The sequence below is a fragment of the Mya arenaria genome, chromosome 14, assembly GCF_026914265.1.
Source record: "Mya arenaria isolate MELC-2E11 chromosome 14, ASM2691426v1".
Classification (NCBI taxonomy): domain Eukaryota; kingdom Metazoa; phylum Mollusca; class Bivalvia; order Myida; family Myidae; genus Mya; species Mya arenaria.
In genome coordinates this window covers 8,852,248-8,873,202 of record NC_069135.1, presented here as the reverse complement: position 1 = coordinate 8,873,202, position 20,955 = coordinate 8,852,248, and the positions used below count along the sequence as shown (strand labels likewise).

The 20,955-nt window shown below is 38.6% G+C and overlaps 1 protein-coding gene and 1 non-coding gene across 3 annotated transcripts; one reads left to right on the top strand and one right to left on the bottom strand.

Annotated features, from left to right (window-relative positions):
• Positions 1-790: 790 nt before the first annotated feature.
• LOC128218304 (hepatocyte growth factor receptor-like) lies at positions 791-19,792 on the bottom strand. Of its 2 annotated transcripts, none has more exons than XM_052925952.1 (21): positions 19,583-19,792; positions 18,061-19,481; positions 16,407-16,592; positions 16,055-16,180; positions 15,204-15,395; positions 13,261-13,394; positions 12,861-13,011; positions 12,525-12,670; positions 12,062-12,223; positions 11,751-11,847; positions 11,425-11,637; positions 11,131-11,286; positions 10,804-10,955; positions 6,551-6,675; positions 6,104-6,268; positions 5,803-5,886; positions 5,214-5,398; positions 4,485-4,594; positions 2,923-3,085; positions 2,431-2,567; positions 791-2,235 (listed from the first exon to the last, which is right to left on the bottom strand). In XM_052925952.1, exons 2-21 carry the CDS (start codon positions 19,045-19,047, stop codon positions 2,091-2,093), a joined length of 3,816 nt encoding a protein of 1,271 aa, XP_052781912.1. In that variant the 5' UTR covers positions 19,048-19,481; positions 19,583-19,792; the 3' UTR covers positions 791-2,090. The 2 variants fall into 2 exon arrangements, with proteins under 2 accessions (XP_052781912.1, XP_052781913.1); XM_052925953.1 differs by having other exon boundaries at positions 19,611-19,792.
• On the top strand, positions 4,125-4,207 carry Trnal-uaa (transfer RNA leucine (anticodon UAA)). Its single transcript has one exon. It is a non-coding gene; the product is annotated as a tRNA-Leu (tRNA).
• Positions 19,793-20,955: the final 1,163 nt, after the last annotated feature.

Genomic DNA, 20,955 nt, shown 5'->3' with positions numbered 1-20,955 from the left:
AAACGTGCATCAGGCGTCAGGAAAGGAGAAAACTTTATATAAATCAAGTACAATTGATGGCTAAAGGCTTTACCTTAAATTATTTATGCTTTAATATGCAGGTGACACAGTTGTAGTCAGTGATTGCGTCATATATTTCCCAAATGCTTTAAATGCAAAATTAATCATAATCAGTAATTTCCGTCTCGCTATACAAAATATTTGATACTTTTTATATCATGAAACCAAAAACTGCCAATTGAATTTGGTCGATGGCAGAATTTGTACAAAAGACGATCTGATATAATGAAGCTTAAAGAACTGTTTTGTACCTACAATAAATCTCATCTCTAAAATCTTAGTATTTTTTTCAAAATAATAATGAAACATTTCACTTGACATTTTTCGCATTTATACTCAAGATGTACATGTTCATTTTGCTACTTGTTCATTTCGTACCCTTGAATATTTTTTCTGGTCATTATGTGCAATATGACTTGTTCTGTGTCTTGTGATATTCATTTTTTGTTTAGTGATTAATGTTAATCAGTAAGTTCATCGTGCCTACATACAGTTACACATATACTTTGATTTATTTGTAGTTTTCCTTTTAATTAGTATATGATGCATTCGAAATAAAACTGTCAAATTATGTATCGTGTTAAGATAACCCGATCTCTACCAATTATGATACTAAATTGTTTTATACTCAACCAAAATCTTCCTAGAGCAAAATACTTATGAAACATTTCTCTTAACATTTTTCTATTCACTACTACATTTATACATATACATGCTACTAATGGTGCCATTCAAGTGTTTATTAGCTGTTTATTTCATCTTCCAATATAGGTTCTGAATAAAACAGACCTCATATGTCTTTGTGAAAGGGAAATAATCCTAGAGGAGTTCAGCCAGTATTCCCTTTGTCAGTCAGCAAGGCCCCTTAACACAATGTTCCTACTGACTGTTAGTCAGCAAGGCCCCTAAACACAATGTTCCTACTGACTGGCAGTCAGCAAGGCTCCTAAACACAATGTTCCTACTGACTGTCAGTCAGCAAGGCCCATAAACACAATGTTCCTACTGACTGTCAGTCAGCAAGGCCCCTAAACACAATGTTCCTACTGACTGTCAGTCAGCAAGGCCCCTAAACACAATGTTCCTACTGACTGTCAGTCAGCAAGGCCCCTAAACACAATGTTCCTACTGACTGTCAGTCAGCAAGGCCCCTAAACACAATGTTCCTACTGACTCCGAAGACGAGGGTACAGTCTGTTATAGTTGTTAACTACCTGTATCTAGATATGCGTTTCAACACATGTGTTTTCTTCATCGTTCAGACCATAGTGAATGTAGTATGCTTGTAGCGTGCCAGATATTTAAATTCAAAAGCTCTCGGTTGTTTCGACCATTTGATTTCGATTTTTAAAGGATAGTTTTGTAAGTTAAAAACTCTCTAAAATAAATAGCTAATTTGTTAAGAGCTTTCTGAAAGTCATTAATATATACATCTAGCTGCTAATGTCCAAAAATGTTTTTTTAAGTATAATTTGAAAAATGTATCTACAATCGCCTCAAAAATAAACATATGTACACGATGATTATGAAAATAAAAATATACCCATGCCTTAATGCCCATATTCAAGATTATAACTGCCTTTTGATTTTGAAGGACTGCACGTGACATGATACTAACATTAAATTCCATGTGTTCAAAAAAGGTTACAGCTACTTACTTCTGTAACTCGTACAAAAAGTCACATTAGTTCGGGAAAAATCAGTTGAATTTATCAAAGTATTAACGTCTGCTATAGGGAATTTTGATACTATTACAGCCCATTCAGAATATGTCGTGAAGCGCAGCATTATTGAGATCATGCAGTGTTTTAGATAAATACAGTGGATTGAAACTGAATTAAAAACCGACACAATGACACCAAAACCAATAGTCACGTCGGCATTTACGCCTATCAAACATTATTTACATGTATGTTTCATAAGTGCTTTAACTAGTCGCCACTGCAGTGTTGGGCCTCAATCGCGGTTGGCTATGAAGATGAAGTGTTGGGCCTCACTCGCGGTTGGCTATGAAGATGAAGTGTTGGGCCTCACTCGCGGCTGGTCTCCAGTCTACGGCGCTTCTCTGAAGCCCTCTCCAGGCGACGGAGGAGTTCAGGGATGTTTGTTGCAAGCTCCGCGAATGTAGGGCGTGCCTCTGGTTCCCAAGACCAGCACCGCAACATGATCTGGTACCTGTGGGTGGTGACCGGATAAGGTATACATAAAGGACTTTGTAAAATAAGTAAATATGCATATCATAGTTTGTTTTTAAAATCTTAACGTGACTTTGTAGTTATTTGCACCCTACCAACGCAATAACGATTTTAAATGATTTACAATGGTCAACAATTGGAACCAGACACCCGAAATGTAACATTGAAATCTTACATTTCCTCCGGGCAAAAGTCCGGCTTCTCGAGGCGGCGTCCATCCTTGATGAATCGCATCATGTCCCAATTGTCGACGGCAGAATACGGGCACATCCCGCGCGTCAACAGCTCCCACAGTGTCACACCGAACGACCACTGTAATATACAAAACGCTTAAATTTGGTATATGTAATAGAAAATGGCTTTAACTACCAATCGATTATTCTAGTGCAAATATAAAGAATATGAAAGTTAGATCCCGTCTTTTTCCTTTATCTTGTCATAATGCAGTTCGACTCTTTGACGGTTAACAAAAAGCGCCTTAGCTGGACAGCGAATCTAAACCTCATGAGTGGGTTTAGCGTCAATTCACATACAAAATATGAGGCGAAATAACTTTCTCTATCAGAATGAAGTATAAAATATAACCTTAAACTCAATATTCTACACTGAGTGGTTTCGTAGATAGTATGATAGTACAGTAGAAACTATTAACTATTCGAGGCATTACCACGTCTGACTTGGAGCTGAAATGTCCGAATTCGAGGCTCTCCGGGCTCATCCACTTGACCGGAAGTTTAGTTGTCTTGTCACGTGCACTGTAGTATTCCTTCTCGTACACGTCGCGTGACAGGCCGAAGTCGGACACCCGCACCGTCATGTCGTCCCCGACCCTGGGGAAGTCAAGATATGACAATAGTTGTATGATACTAGACTGACGTATATGACGTTGAGTTGACGTTAGATTGAAATATTGACGGCGCATATCTATTTAAAGTCAGACACCTTCATTAAGAATGACCTTTACGTGTATAAAATGAAAACAATACATTCTAACATATTAAGACATAAATAAAATTACTATAACTCTCAAATCATTAATCCCGGTAGAATTCCTTTCTATACGGTTTACATGTTGGTTAAACATGTACGAGTTTTCGTAATAATGGAGATGAAAAAATGTATCTAATAAACTTGGATATTTGAATTAATTGATTTTTTATCGATCGGTAGCGCATTAATATTACAGTCAATAAAATTTACAAAACATCGCTGAAATACGTTATACCGCAGCATTACCGTGTGGTTAAGGCGCTGGACTTAAGTTCTAATGGACGAATGTCCGCGTGGATTCCTTCCCCAACCGTACTAAATCTTGAGTTTCAATAAAGTTACATATGCCTTTTTTGTCAGTATGCATCTTAACGAAGTATGTTGGTAGATTTTAAATACGTGTTCCGCCTTGCAAAAATGCACATTTCACCAACAGCACTTAGCAATCCTCCCCCTCTTAATGGTAGAAAAGTATGCATATATTACACCAAAATGTACCACTTCATACTAAAATAAGCCAAAATGTACCTGCGAGGAGCAACCAACCATCCCTCAACCACGCCAGGAGCCTATTTGCCCAATAACGTCAAATCCTTGAGGCGCCCCTGCTTAGAACATCATTTTTAGCATTTCTCTGATAAATCTAATTTTGCCTACTGTAACATGTGTTACTCACACATCTCGCATTGTTTATGGAGTGAAGCTGTCAGTGTCAGTGAGATATGACATTATTGCTCAGAAAACACCTGGCGTCAGATTGATGTTAGATTGTGATCGCGACAAAATATTTCCGTACACATACGCGGACACACTAAATATGTATTGTTATATACTCTTCTATGCTGACAAGAGTACGGTGGCCAAGTGGTTACTGTCAACAGTACGGTGGCCGAGTGGTTAAGGCGTTGGACTTAAGTTCCAATGGACGAATGTCCGCGTGGGTTCGAACCCCACCCGTACTACTATTAATTTTGTTTAAATTGTCAACGTCTGGACGAAAATTCGACGAAAGTTTTTATCACTGTTAGACCACAAAATTCACAATTGTTGTACGGTATGAAAAGGTAACAGGTGGCAGTTCTGGGGACTTTCAAGCCTGTTTTTAGTCTTATGATATCTATAAATAGAAAATTAGATAATTATCGCGAAAACGAAGCGGTTATAACGAAACAATTCTCCAACGTTATCAGGCTATATTACGACAGTAGGAGTATGGCCAATGATGGCCCAGCTACGCACATGCAATTCCTCGCAGCAAGGTCCCTATGCACGAACTTGAGGTCAGCCAGATACTCCATTCCGCTCACAATATCAACACTAAACACCGTCAGATCCCGGACTGTAGGCTCCTGAAACATAAACGGAGGACACCTAGTTAGCATATTATTCGTATCGGATGTTTTATTGATGTCCGCATGTGCGTGTACCAGTGACAGTTTATGGGACTCGCTTATGTTTTTGGACAAAAAACAATGCATCCAAAAATCTTATTTTATAATTTCTTTACTCCAAATATGAAACCAAAAATGCAGAAAAAATGCGAACCCACGCTGGAAAGAATGTTGTTTAGAAAACCGACGTTTAAACCACAATGCCACACGGACTTATACAAAGGCGGCGTATATTTTAACCTTTTAAAAATACATTGATAACATCATTGATAATGTCACCAAACATTGAATCGCTGAAATCCGTAAGTATCGCTTTTGAAAATTGTGGTCTTCTAAGACGATATTTGAGCAAATCTCAACATTTGCTGTAAGGTTAACAGCTGTCAATATCTTAGTTTTAACATTCCTACTTATTTGCCACACTTTATTTCGCAATAAAACACTTTAAAACCATGAACGAGTCCCTCTAATTCAATTGATGGGGTGCACAAAAATTAAAATATCAAGTACCTTTTAAAGACAGATAATAGCGTTTATACTCAGTGGTTCAAACTCTCGGCGACACTTACGTACTCACCCTGTTGACGTCCCGGATGTAGCTTAGGAGGTCGCCGTTCTCCAGGAAGGGAAGCACGACCAGAGGGAGACACTCAATGCCAAAACAGATCCCAATGAGCGTCATCACGTTCTTGTGCTGGAAGTCCTTCATGATCAGCGCCTCCTTCACAAACATCTGCACGTCCAGGTCCTGTGGGTTATTTCCTGTCGACAGATAATGTCGGGTGTAAAGTTTTTGCCGCCGTTTGTACCATAGCACGATATATTATAAAACGTTAAGTGGGCACCCAAACGTTTAGATTATGTTGTCAAGTCTGGTGCCCATTTGACTTTTCTATAAGGAACTGATCATTCAAAGCTCACAGACCCTTTACGAGTATTTACCTTTCATTGCGTAAGATAAAGTATTCAAAGACTGGCATGACAAAAAGGATGAACGGATTGGAGTCAATAGTACACCGTGTTCCTAAATACAAGCATCACGCTTTTTAGAATAAATAGAGCTAATTCCTTTTTAGATCTGTGTTGTCAATCATATGGGTCATGTATCGGAAGTAAGAGGGTATTAGCTATGAAGAATTTGCATGTATGGCTATAATATATCTTACTGTGCATAGTCTTGGCCGCCACCGTCATGTCTTCCTTATCTCCAACTGTACGCAGGTACCCTCTGAACACTCGACCAAAATTTCCTGTCAATAAAGCATCAATCTGGTCCGAATAATTTGGTTCATATTTAACGATCATACCAATATATATGTTACAAGCATAATTTAAATTAGTGTATGTATGTACCATGAGTGGACGCTGTTGCATGGTTTTACACATTCATATGTTAATCTGTATTAAGTAATCTTGAAGCTTGTTTTATATACGCATTGTTAGAAACACTTAGATCTGTTAACCCACCTTGCCCCACCATCTCCCCCAGCACGAGGCGGTCGCTATCAATCAGCAAGCCCTTCTCTAGGAGGGTCGCCAACGTTACGTCATCAAAGACTTGCAGTAACGGCGTAGTGTCTTTGGAGGCGCCTCCGTCCGCCCCAAGTAGCTCTCCGACACGTCTCTGGTAATCTAAAACAAAAAAATCCTACACACATGAAATTCCCTGAAACTTCAATATCACAACGTGTATTTCGAATACTACACCATACCCTTAGATTTAACATTAATCAGGGAAACACTAAACGTAAACGATGTTAGAGCTTTAGTTAACATGACATGCAGTATGACTCAAGTAATAAATATTCAAGTTAATGACTCAAAACAATAATGATACAATGTATGACAACATCGATTAATTAACAGACTAAGGCCACTCTTTGTGCATCCGATTTTTTCCATGTACCCTCCTACCGTTCTGCCTGTTCTGCGCAGTCTCGGATGTTTGGTTTTCAGACAGTCCCTCCAGGTCCATGATTCCGGCCGTCCCCCTTCGGTAACTCACCCGGTAAGGCTCGTACGTAACATTCTTATTGGGCCTATATAACGAGAACACTTACACTTTATCAATGTTGTGCAATGCTATACAAAGTTCTTTTACAGACTATCGTGGTCTATGATAATACCCAATCCCCGCCAGTACCGCTCGTCCCATAATTTATCACTGACAATCATACATTGTGATCAATATCAATAAAGCAAACAAAACATACTAGGAAAAAGGCAGGCTTAATGTGCACAACGACGGTATATAAACTAGAAGTGGCATATTTGAGCGATGGTGATACACAGAAAGGCGATTGAAATAAAATATGAGCAACGGTAGAACAAAGACGGGCTATGGCTTTAAATTAAAATGAAAGTACAGATATTAGAAATTATATTTTTAATGTGAACAATGGCGGTACTGTGAGAAATATTGGAGGATTATATGAGAGTAGTTGTGGTACAGAGATGTCAAATAACGTATAAGATGTGAACAATTGCGATGCATGTGCATGCAATGATAGATTTGATGTGAGCATTAGCGGTGCATATGCGTGCAATGGCTGGTTAAATTTGTGCTATGGCGGTACAGTGGTGTAAAAATTGCAGATGTAACGTTAGTAATGGTAACGCGGAGGTGTACCTTGGCAGATTAAACGTGAGCAATGACAGGGTAGAGATGTGCAATGGCAGTGTAGAGGTGTTCTGACCAAAGGCAGATTCGATGTTGGCAATGTCAGTGAAGAGATGTGTAAGGGCAGATAAGATGTTTGCAATGTCAATACAGAGGTGTGCAAGGCAGATATGATGTTGGCAATGTCAGAACAGAGGTGTGCAAGGCAAGATTAGATGTTGGCAATGTCAGTACAGAGGTGTGCATTGGCAGATCAAATGTTGGGAATGTCAGTGCAGAGATGTGCAAGGGCAGAAAAAATGTTGGCGATGTCAGTGCAGCGGTGTGAGGCAGATAAGATGTTGTCAATGTCAGTACAGAGGTTGCAAGGGCAGATTAAATATGGTCATTTCAGTACAGAGGTTTGCAAGGGCAGATTAGATATGGTAATTTCAGTACAGAGGTTTGCAAGGGCAGATTAGATATGGTAATCTCAGTACAGAGGGGTGCAAGGGCAGATTAGATATAGTAATCTTAGTACAGAGGTGCCAGATTAGATATAGTAATCTCAGTACAGAGGTGCCAGATTAGATATAGTAATCTCAGTACAGAGGTTTGCAAGGGCAGATTAGATATGGTAATCTTAGTACAGAGGTGCCAGATTAGATATAGTAATCTTAGTACAGAGGGGTGCAAGGGCAGATTAGATATGGTAATCTCAGTACAGAGGGGTGCAAGGGCAGATTAGATGTGGTAATCTCAGTACAGAGGTTTGCAAGGGCAGATTAGATATGGTAATCTTAGTACAGAGGTGCCAGATTAGATATAGTAATCTTAGTACAGAGGTGCCAGATTAGATATGGTAATCTTAGTACAGAGGTGCCAGATTAGATATAGTAATCTCAGTACAGAGGGGTGCAATGGCAGATTAGATATAGTAATCTTAGTACAGAGGTGCCAGATTAGATATAGTAATCTCAGTACAGAGGTGCCAGATTAGATATAGTAATCTCAGTACAGAGGGGTGCAAGGGCAGATTAGATATGGTAATCTTAGTACAGAGGTGCCAGATTAGATATAGTAATCTCAGTACAGAGGTTTGCAAGGGCAGATTAGATATAGTAATCTTAGTACAGAGGTGCCAGATTAGATATAGTAATCTCAGTACAGAGGTTTGCAAGGGCAGATTAGATATAGTAATCTTAGTACAGAGGTGCCAGATTAGATATAGTAATCTTAGTACAGAGGTGCCAGATTAGATATGGTAATCTCAGTACAGAGGGGTGCAAGGGCAGATTAGATATAGTAATCTTAGTACAGAGGTGCCAGATTAGATATAGTAATCTCAGTACAGAGGTGCCAGATTAGATATAGTAATCTCAGTACAGAGATTTGCAAGGGCAGATTAGATATGGTAATCTCAGTACAGAGGGGTGCAAGGGCAGATTAGATATGGTAATCTTAGTACAGAGGTGCCAGATTAGATATAGTAATCTCAGTACAGAGGTGCCAGATTAGATATAGTAATCTCAGTACAGAGATTTGCAAGGGCAGATTAGATATGGTAATCTCAGTACAGAGGGGTGCAAGGGCAGATTAGATATGGTAATCTTAGTACAGAGGTGCCAGATTAGATATAGTAATCTCAGTACAGAGGTGCCAGATTAGATAGATATGGTTATCTCAGTACAGTGGTGTTCAAGGACAGATTATACAGGGCTTTTTCTGCCCATTTTAGGAAAAAGACCCTAGACATTTTTGAAAATTTTGCGTCTTGAAAATGCCGGAATTGAGAAATTTTACAGTTAAAAGAAAAAGCTGTCTAGTCTCCTGCAAATTAGGAAATGATTTAATATTAGTTTATTTTCCCTTTAAAAGACCCACAATAGCTGAAATATCAATCCTTCGGGTGTAAATATCTATTGCAATAAATCATGACAGATTATATTGCATATTTCAGATCTCTGAAGGTGATGAAAATCAATGAATTCTGAGTTCAATTACCAAAAAAAAAATTAACATAACATAATTTATTAAAATGTTGAAAATAAACCAAAACAGGTTAAAAGAATTTCTAAAAAAATTTGGATTAGGATTTTTTTCTGAAGATTGGGAAAAATATCTTATATTTTGCTTTGGGAATGGGTCAGATAGTCGGACCCGTGGGTACTATAGAAAAAGCCCTGTTATATATGGTAATCTTAGTACAGAGGTGGCAGATAAGACATAAGAAAATGCGGTGCAGAGGTGAGCAATTGCAGATTCTTGAAATGAAGGTACAGATGTGTGCATGGGCAGATTAGATGTGGTTATCTCAGCACAGATGTGTGCATGGGCAGATTAGATGTGGTTATCTCAGTACAGATGTGTGCATGGGCAGATTAGATGTGGTTATCTCAGTACAGATGTGTGCATGGGCAGTTTAGATGTGGTTATCTCAGTACAGATGTGTGCATGGGCAGATTAGATGTGGTTATCTCAGTACAGATGTGTGCATGGGCAGATTAGATGTGGTTATCTCAGTACAGAGGTGTGCATGGGCAGATTAGATGTGGTTATCTCAGTATAGATGTGTGCATGGGCAGATTAAATGTGGTTATCTCAGTACAGATGTGTGCATGGGCAGTTTAGATGTGGTTATCTCAGTACAGATGTGTGCATGGGCAAATCAGATGTGATTATCTCAATACAGATGTGTGCATGGGCAGATCAGATGTGGTTATCTCAGTACAGATGTTTGCATGGGCAGATTAGATGTGGTTATCTCAGTACAGATGTGTGCATGGGCAGATTAGATGTGGTTATCTCAGTACAGATGTGTGCATGGGCAGATTAGATGTGGTTATCTCAGTACAGATGTGTGCATGGGCAGTTTAGATGTGGTTATCTCAGTACAGATGTGTGCATGGGCAGATTAGATGTGGTTATCTCAGTACAGATGTGTGCATGGGCAGATTAGATGTGGTTATCTCAGTACAGATGTGTGCATGGGCAGATTAGATGTGGTTATCTCAGTACAGATGTGTGCATGGGCAGTTTAGATGTGGTTATCTCAGCACTGATGTGTGCATTGGCAGTTTAGATGTGGTTATCTCAGTATAGATGTGTGCATGGGCAGATTAAATGTGGTTATCTCAGTACAGAGGTGTGCATGGGCAGTTTAGATGTGGTTATCTCAGTACAGATGTGTGCATGGGCAGATTAGATGTGGTTATCTCAGTACAGATGTGTGCATGGGCAGATTAAATGTGGTTATCTCAGTACAGATGTGTGCATGGGCAGATTAGATGTGAATTTTTGTGATAAAATACAGCAGTAGATATGTCAATAATGTTTGCATCCAGCTTTTCACATACGATTGAACATCGACAGTATACATACCGTAAAAAGACAGGGAAGGAAATTCAAGAGATGAAATGTGGCAAACTAGACGTATGTTTACCAATTAAAATGACAATAAATAATAGACGTTCAACTTCTAAACTTCGAGTTATTAACTTTCTTAAGTTGCAACTTTTAATATGCGTATGCTGTGATTAGAGTTAGAAATAGCAAATCCGTTATTCACGTGTAGCATTTGGTGGCGAGGCAGATGATGGCGACCACAATGATGAAACTGCCGAGGGAGCAGCCGGCGATGACGAGATAAGTGTCGAAGTTTGACGCAAGCGGCTCCACTCGTACCGTCCCAAGCTCATACTGTCTGTTACCCACTGTGCCCTAGAGCGGGAAAATAGCACATAATTTTTTAACAGGCTCGTGATTTCCCGTCATTCGATTAAGGCATAACGATTGTTAATTTGTAATAAGCAAACGCATGACACGGTAATACTCAATGGGATTTGACGGTCAATGTATATTCAGTTAAAATGTTTACACGAGTTTGCGGACCGACCTTGAAAGGCAGTATCAGGCCTTTGCTTGTCTGGACATCTTTGTGCTTAACCCTGCACCACACAGCAGCACCTGTCCTATGAGTGACGGTGCAAATCGCCGACAGACCGGCCCGGAAGTGGAAGTTTTCTCGCGGAATACCCGTAATTCCTTTACCCTGAACAAAACATTATAAGTACATGAATATGTTTTAGTGATGTTTTTACTCATGAAAAGTAAATAAAAATGCAGACGCCAGCCGCTAGACCTGCCGAGTCAGTTTTTAGCCATATCAATGCTTGATAGCGGTACTTACTTTTATTTCAATATCGGTATCCTTCATTATGGAAAGTGTATAGTTCACATGACCAAGTTCCGGGTCATTCCGGATGGTTATGACGCTTAAATTGTTTTCGGCGGCATACGGGTTCATCAAAACCGCGATTGCTGTTGCCGGAAGTCGGTCTACAGCGGCACTTCCGGTGTGGCATACCAACACATCATCCTTATGTGCACACTTTCCGTTCGTCTGTATAATATACAAAAAACGTTTTTTTATAAAAGTTCCACTGTAGTGTACTGAATAGAACAAAACAATAACAATACACATAAGTAATGTACGATTTATTATCAATAATGTACCGTCAATATTTGGCCGCTTTCGGCATTGACAACCAGACCGAGTCCAGCACCTAGTCCTGCCAACCACTGTCCGCTGACCGTTACCAGGATACCCCCGCTGAGAGGAAAACGATTCATTGTGTGCACCATAAAATGAAGTATAAGATGTCACAACTCGGAATTAAAGTCATGATCAAATCGAGGTTGGAGTGTTGCATTCTATCGATAATAAATACAGCAAAGTAACCACACAAATGATAGAATGCACATAGAATGATAGAAACTGCACGATAACATCAAACTTTGGTGATAACACAACTGTATTTTCTTACCTAGCAATTGAAACAGTTGGGTGTATTTCTGCGATGACGGGGTTGGGGATGTAGGTAACGGGCGGACCGGTCAAGTTCATGCGGTCAAACGTCACCGTGAGGTTGTGCTCCCCCAGGGTGGCCTGTCCAGGTGTCCGGCACTTCAGAATGTCTGGAGTCGCGCTGAAAATTCGGGTTGCTTCGGTTACGTCGTTAACTTGAATTCACATTAGAACTTACAAAGACTCCCTAGTGGCGACATCGAGGATGTGAAGAATGTCCGAATCTTAAACTGTATTGTAGCATTTAGGAGGAGGTGAACCTCATTTGTTTAGATGTACATTCATGAGATGAGAAGCTCGAATCTAATTATAAAGGCTTACCATTTGTCTTAAGATGTTTCGGGCTGCTGTCTTAACTCATAAAATGGCGACAAATAATTATTTTAACAATGATATGGCTGCTATAAAAGCTAGCATCTTACACATCTTGGTCTCCGATGATACAAGTGTGACCGCCAATGTGAACGGAGCGCACGGACCCCGCATCCAAGAAGCGGCCGCTCAAGGTGAGCTGTGTGTCACCGGACATCCGAACATGTGGTCGTTGGTCGGGGTCCAATGAAGGAGCCTACGGTTAAACAATGATAAGGTTAAGCTTATCTTAGGATAATATATTCACCATTGTCGGTGTCTCTTCTTTAAGAATACTTGTCGAACATCAATCAAGTGTTAGATTATAGTTTTAGACAACGTTTTTTAACCAAAAAGGCGCATTATTTTAAATGCTATCTCCACTATGAAAACAAACGCATAAATACCACATATTGAAATATGACCGCCGGCTCCAATGGTTTTCCATAAACCGGCGCTAGCCGGAATCGATCCTTGATTTGCATCTCCGGGTGACTTACATGGACACTGACTGACATGTTGGCCGCCCAAGAAACTTCCGGGGTGATGCACATAAGTCTGTAAAGAAACCTACATAAAACAATTTGGACGTGGACGTGGATTGTTTCAAACGATTAATGTCAATGGTCATATCGTGGTTTTAATGCCAAAAGATATTAAACCTTTCTCTGTTTTAATGCTGCATCACAGAAAGATTAACCGGTGTATAGGCATGTGATTCCTTTGGGCATTAATCCAACAGCATAGTGCAATGTAATATGTAAATACTACTACTAAGTAATTGATCGCAGTTTTTGTCTCACTGACCGTTGGTGTGAGAACTCTTTGAGTGGACAGATTTCCTTGCCGATGTAGACGCATATGGCCGTGTCATTGTCTCCAAACTGCCCTTGAATGGTAAGCCGCGTCCCGCCCTCTAGCGGACCTCTGGCCGGAGACAACTGGGGACACCAGGTAAGTAAGTTTGTAAGCTGCTGGTAATTATAGTGATATGATGCAAATGCACAAGGAACATTGTATATGTTGACGCCCATTGTCAGTGGAGGGAGTTACAGCGTTATTAACTTGCTTATGCATGCTTGATAAATGTTGTTATATGTACATGTATTTAAAATTCAGTATTTCATTGTTTGATATAGATTCATTGATATAAAATATGTATTTCTTAATGATATTTTTAGCATATTCTATGTTTCAGCATTTTCATGTCTTCAATGAATAGAAATTTAATAACAAGATTCTGTATCTGTATCTGTGTGTATACTACGCAAGACCAATTCGGGCATAAGGCGCTGAGATTTTGATAAAATTTGAAGGAAAGTTCTTAAGTATTTGTTTATTATGTTCTGGAACATTTTCACTAGATATAGATAGAGAGAGGGGATATTTGTTGCACACTGGTGAACATGTGTTGTTTTATGATAAACTAAACTATCTAACTGGAATCAACAATTTCCTGTTTCTTTATGCTTGTTTTTGGAATTTTATTAATATTTTAATTTATTTTCCTAAATAACCCTTTTTTGAGAGTTTTTTTCTACGCCGCTACCCGTGGCACGCCCCTCAAGCAAAATAATAGCTGATGACGAAGTTGTCAATTTTCTATTTTTGTGTACTGAGAAAAAGTTTTCCTATATTTTTTTATCACTCGTGTTTAGGTGCAAATATTTTATAAATGAAGTTTTATTTGTGAATCTATGTTCCTAAAAGTTCTTGAAGAAGTCAATATAACACATTTTATAGAACAACACAAATGGTGAGATTAGCTTAATCCTGTTATAAGGGACTTAAGAAGTTTCGAGAAATTGGGGCCTGCTGGTATTTATGTTCGAACAGTTATTTTCGTTTGAATTTGTTTGTATGATGGACGTGTTCGAACATTCAGGTTTAAAGTTCCAGAAACTGTTTGAAAACAGGACTACCATTCTTCTTATAATCGGCTGTTGTTAATTTCTTTATTTAAACTGAGGCAACCTTTTTGCAGTGAAAATATTAAATTGATAATTTGACTAATGTTATTTCACTGATAAAACTCCATTATTCAATGAAAAGCATGAAAGAAAAGGGCACTCTTCTCTGATCTTTGTGTATAACAAATTGTTTTTTAAGTAATCAAGTTTTTATAAAAGCTTCACATTTCTAAAATTTTAAATTTAATTAAAATATTGTGTGATAACATAAATTTTGATGTTTTAAAGGGACTGTTCACCAGATTGGCACAAAAAAAGAGTATTTTTCTGTAACAATTCTCAGGACAATTATCTAATAGAATGTGTTACGCTTTGATATCATTGTTGTAAAAATAGTACCAAAATGTAAAAAAAAAATGTGTCGGAGACAGGGTTCAAACCGGTGTCGCCAAAATTACAGTCCAGCGTCGTATCCACTGAGCTACGACGGCTTACCCTAGATGGGTGACATAATTAAGCTATACACCTACCTCGTATTATCACGGGATAACACCGACTAGCCAATCACGCATAAGGAATAAATCTACCTGGTAGACATTCCCCGTAATTTTTTTTAATGAAAAAATACGAAATAACTGCTAAACTTAAATAGATTGTAAGCTATGTTGTACTTCAGTTAGTAAGTTTCAATGCATTGTTCACATTAATACCAAGTTTATGTCAGTTTTTGACAATTTTATCATACGGAGTACAGCCCCTTTTTTTAGGTTGGAACATATTTTGGGGTTCATCCAGGATTATAAATTGCCTTGAGCAAAAATACATCTCATACTGGCTTACATTTAACGTAACAGGGGGACAGTGATATTCGAAAACTTGGGCCTCACTCCCTTTAACAGCAGACCGGCTCACACAGCGACCAGGAATGTCCGTGCCCGTCAGCCATGCGCAGCTTTCACGTGCCAGGTTGTACGTCACACATGTCCGGCATTCAGTTTGCACGGAACAGTCGTCCAAAAACAGCGTGGTAACCTGGTGTCAAAATTCAAAATATAGATTTACGCGATATATCGACTAATATTTGAAGTAACTCGCTCATGGTTTGTAAACTGCCCTTTTTTCATAAAGAACTAAAGTGTGGCAACTGATAAGGAGTGTTAAAACGAAATACCAAAAGCTGGAACCCTTCAGCATATGTTGATATTTGCTCAAATATCACCTTTTTACAGCTGTAGTATTGCGTGATTGGTTCAGTGACATTATCTTGTGATATTATCAATGTACCCTTAACAGATCAACATATCCTCTACTTTTGTTAAAGTCCCGGTGGCCGTGTGGACTAGCCTGATGGGTTTTTTTTGTCCTAACTTTACCTGCGTGGGTTCGAACCACAATTAAACCAAAATAGTTTTTGAAGCTATAACCGTATTTTTTTCCTTTCGATATCATAGGGTAAATGATAATTAAATTAATGTGTTCAGATGAATACCGGGAAAACTAATATTTGGTCCAAAAACATGAGCGAGTCTCTTTAACGACTTGTTTATCTTTTGATTAGTTATACCAATCAATTGAAAATAAATTTAAATCACGACTATATCTTGTTTAATACCAGAATTTAAGATCCGTGATCCGTCACGAGTATTCACCTAGAAAATCTTTAAGGACAGAGCGCTTTTGGTCTAACTTACCTTGGTCTCCTGATAAAAGTAGAGGATGTCATTTCCTGGCGATAGAGTCAGTCCACGGATCTCTGTTGGCGTCACCGCCGTCTTATACACAGGCCGGGACCGGTTAAAGTATTCGTTAAATAATAACTGTAAAAATGTAGAGGTGTTTTTATTGCGATTATTTCCGGATCTGATATATAAAAATGTATTATTAATACTGCTTAAAAGCAGCACTGCGGTTTTTCTTCTTGTACCATTGTCTTGAATTACCACGACATTAATCATCTGACAATCATATTGATTCATTCATAAGATGAAACAGAAATGTTGTTGATGCTTATTTGCTTATATGAATGCAGGAAAACTGATATACCATTTCTATTTCGCCTGATGTTGTTCCGAACACCACCATAATGTCGGAGTGCGGTTCCTGTGCTGTCATAGAAACGGAAGAGATGGTTGCAGTGCGTGCAAGGAGCAGACGGTCCGTCTCTAGTGCGACGGAAGCCAGGATACGTGAGTTGTTCCCCGACAAGCCGCATTTGATTCCGTTGACAGTCTGGTAGAAATATCATAATAAAAGTTACCGGTATGGACATCATACACAGTGGGAGAGATACCATAATAAAGTTTACTGGTATAGACATCATACACAGTGGGAGTGATACCATTATAAAGTTTACCGGTACGGACATCATACACAGTGGGAGTGATACCATAATCAAGTTTACCGGTACGGACATCATACACAGTGGGAGTGATACCATTATAAAGTTTACTGGTATAGACATCATACACAGTGGGAGTGATACCATTAAATAGTTTACTGGTATAGACATCATACACAGTGGGAGTGATACCATAATCAAGTTTACCGGTACGGACATCATACACAGTGGGAGTGATACCATTATAAAGTTTACCGGTACGGACATCATACACAGTGGGAGAGATGCCATTATAAAGTTAACCGGAACGGAAAGCATACACAATGTGAGAGATACCACAAAAAGTCGACCGGTACGGATATCATACATAGTGGGAGATTTTATTTTTCACAATTTATTTAACCTGTACGGACATAACACAGTGGGAGAGATATCATAATAAAGTTAACCGGTACGGACATGTTACACAGTGGAAGAGACACCATATTAAAATTAACCGTGACGGACATCTTACTCTGTGGGAGAGATAACATAATAAAGTTAACTGATACGGACATCTTACTCGGTGGGAGGGATATCATAATAAAGTTAACCGGTACGGACATTTTACTCGGTGTGAGAGATATCACAATAAAGTTAACCGGTACGGACATCATGCACAGTGGAAGAGATATCATAGTAAAGTTTACCGGTACGGAAATCATACACAGTGGGTGATGTATCACAATAAAGTTAACCGGTTTTGACATCTTACTCGGTGGGAGAGATATCACAATTAAGTTAACCGTTACAGACATCTTATTCGGTGGGAGAGATATCATAATTAAGTTACCCGGTACGGACATCTTACTCGGCGGGAGAGATATCATAGTAAAGTTAACAGGTACGAACAGCATACACAATGGAAGAGATATCATAGTAAAGTTAACCGGTACGGAAATCAAACACAGTGGGAGAGATATCATAATAAAGTTAACCGGTGCGGATATCAGACTTTCTCCCAAACACTTTAAAATACCCTTCTAAAGATAAAGCCTGTTTACCTCATTTATCCAATGACCTGACTAAATTGCCCATTGCTAAAGGTTGCCGTATCATTCAGGGGTGGTGATCTTTTATATAAGCATATTCAAAGTACTAAGTATGCATATACTCAATTCATTTTTCACCGTTCTGACATATGCTGATGGCATTACGCATTAAAGGACTCCTTAGGCTAAGCCAATGCATTTCAGCAGTTTTGTTAATTTAACAGTTAAACTTTGGCTTTAGGCATAGTATAGCAATGGTTATCTAAGAGAATGAGTTTTAAACAATTAATGATGTCGCTGACTTGATGGAGATTCATTTCTTGCTCACCAATTTCTCTGTACAAGCCTCCTCTGTGCCCTGTATCCAGTCTGGCGTGGAACCAACTGCATCCCGGAAGCATTTCCTATGTTGTTCCTCGAAAAACGCGTTTATATTAGAGACGATGTACATGCATAACACAGACCCTAGATGGCGGTCGTCACCGTCGAACGCCGCCAGGAGAAAATGTCCATCTGTGGTTTTTATGTTGACTGCTGACGTCAGGTTGGTATAGCCGTTGCATTCCAACTGTGCCTCGATATAAGACCAGAAGTACGAGTCGTCAGCGCACATCTGGCTGATATATGCACTGTAGTCGCCGCCGCGAGGGGACCGCCGATTGTTCATAAAGTACACGTAATTGTGGTTGTCAGAATAGAACCCATGAATAAAAGTCAAAGAAAAGCCAGGTTTCGGTTTGATGTAAAATTCTCTGTGGTTCATGGGTTCGTCGTAGTGAATGCTAAATTGATCATCTTGAATAATTCTTTTCGATAATGCATAAAAGGAAGATGGGTATGAGACGTCAAATGAAATCGCTGAAAATATTTCCACGTAATCCTGAATAGGCCGACTTACTACAATTGACGGAATCGGGCTGCCAAAATAGTTTGACTTATCATTATTAACATCATAAAGTTTGGAGACATATGAAATGTTTGCTAGATTTCTTAGAACACATGTTTGGTTGTAACCTGAACCACATTCTAGTAAATAAGTCACGTCGCTAATGGTAACGAAGTCAAATATGGAAGGAAAGCTGGGGAGCCTATCACCGCATGTAATATTGACCCATGCCACGATGCTTTCCTTTGTAACAGTTCGGTTCCCATACTGCACGAGGGCGTTATCTTCTCCCACATAAACCGTTCCATTGTCTCCGATCAACAAAGAATAAATATCGCCATTATTCTTTGATTGGACATATCTGGCGCACGCCAGCACGGCCCAAACCAAGCTGGTGACGGAGAACCACACGCTGACGACCATCCTCATATGTTCCAATAAACTGAGTCCAAAATAATAATTATATTTGTCAACAGCTCACTCCTCCGTTTCAGTAATAACACCAACCAATTAAAACAGATTTAACTTCCTATAAAGCCCATACGTTAACGGCTTTATTGATATATCTTTTATTCACTTACGAATGGATAAAAATAGGCGTCTGTCCGTTAAAAATTAAATTGTTTAAATGAGGATGAGGATGAGATCGCAAAATGTGCATCTTGCACACTTCAAGGTACTCGAGTAATAATTATAAAACAATTAAGTGTCATAAAAAATTTGCTTCTGATTGTACTTTGTTCTAACCTCTCGCATGTACGTGATGTGTTTTCAATGTTCCTGGTTCATTTCAACTGTCAACAGTTATGGAATTTAGTTATTGTAGTTCTTCCTTTCGGGTAAACCCTCTTGAAGATGGCAACCTGAAAACATGTTTAAATGAATGGGCACATTAATTTAGAAAATTCCGTGCAAAAATCAGACTCAATCAATTTGCAGAATTTGAGGAAATAGAATACTTAACCCCATAAAGCTTAATTTTTGAAAATTACGCAGTATTCTCGTTAAGCAGCTGAACGACAAATAACCATAGAACATGTTGTTTCTGAAATGTTCTCACTCGACTTTTTAAAACCATTTATACACCGTTAATCCGAAGTCGTCCTGACAGATAAAAACTTCTGATTAACCATATTTCAGAATAATTTTTTTTAGAAAACTGTTAAAAAATGAAAGCGTCCGCGATTTATTTAGGACACAAAATATTTAGTCGTGAAGATTGCAATGTCGGATACACGTTACCAACATGCTGCATCGTTCATTATGCATGTATGTTGAATTATTGTTTTATAAGTTCTACTGCACTTTTTATTAAAGTGACACTCTTATTCAAAATCAATATTTACACATGTATAACAAACATAAATTTTGACTGATAAACCTTAAACTACTACTAAATAGTGCATATATGGAAAATATTAACTACTGATAACAAGATTGCAACCGTGAATTTAAAAGCGGAAAGCGCTAAAATATTAGATGATTGGTGAATGCTAAAAGATTTACTGCGATCTACTATCGTCTCATAAGGTAGAAATACCGTGTTTTATGCTCATTTCTTTCAAATTAAACCTGGTATCCTTCATATAACCATTTTTTCTGACATTTAGTTATCCTCTTTGGAATTTTAAAACAAAAGTATAAATTGTAGTAAATCTTATTTGGGAGTAAGAGTGCATCTTTAAACAATGTTGTGAATGTTAAACAAAACGATTGCGCATGAATGCGTTCGCACCATAATACAGTTTGTATAAAACCTTTAAACACATGTGGCACTAGTAAGTTTCTAAATTGTGATGCCGCTTAACATCCTTATATTTCCAATCCAGATATCATCTTTAGCGGTTACAGTGGTTGCGGGCGGGGGGTATCGGGAGCGCGCTCTCATAAAATTGTCCATGTTAACTTTTTATTTCAATATAGGAGAAAAGGGGCAATAATGTTAAAATAATATTTGGGGAGTATCCGTCATCCCTGTTAACACTTTAAACGAAATAAATTTCAATTCTGGGGGAGGGGCGCTAGTCAAAAGATAACGCTCCTCTAAGGTCAATTCTTGGATCCGCCCCTGATCCTCCCGAGCTCATCTCCGGATTGTTTAGCAGAGGTTGAGAAATAATGTTAAAATTATGTGATGACCGAGTTCGAAATAATTATTGATAAATAGGTCTGAAATTCCATATCGGGAGCTGAATTTTGATTCCGAAATAGCGAGATTTTGATATAGCGATTTCGATTAATCATGGAAATTTGAGTTTAATAATGAAGAAATAAAATTTGGACCAAAATAAATAGAAATAAACTGGTACACAGTTATTTCCGTTCATTGCCATTCCA

Bases quoted from the DNA above. Each gene is read 5' to 3' on its own strand.
- LOC128218304 (XM_052925952.1), bottom strand. From the start codon at position 19,047: ATGAGGATGGTCGTCAGCGTGTGGTTCTCCGTCACCAGCTTGGTTTGG. The intron at 12,671-12,860 runs GTATTTATGCGT...GTTTAACCGTAG, and splicing joins CGGTCATATTTCAATATGTG to GCTCCTTCATTGGACCCCGA. The intron at 3,086-4,484 runs GTGCGTAGCTGG...TGACTTCCCCAG, and splicing joins CTTGCTGCGAGGAATTGCAT to GGTCGGGGACGACATGACGG.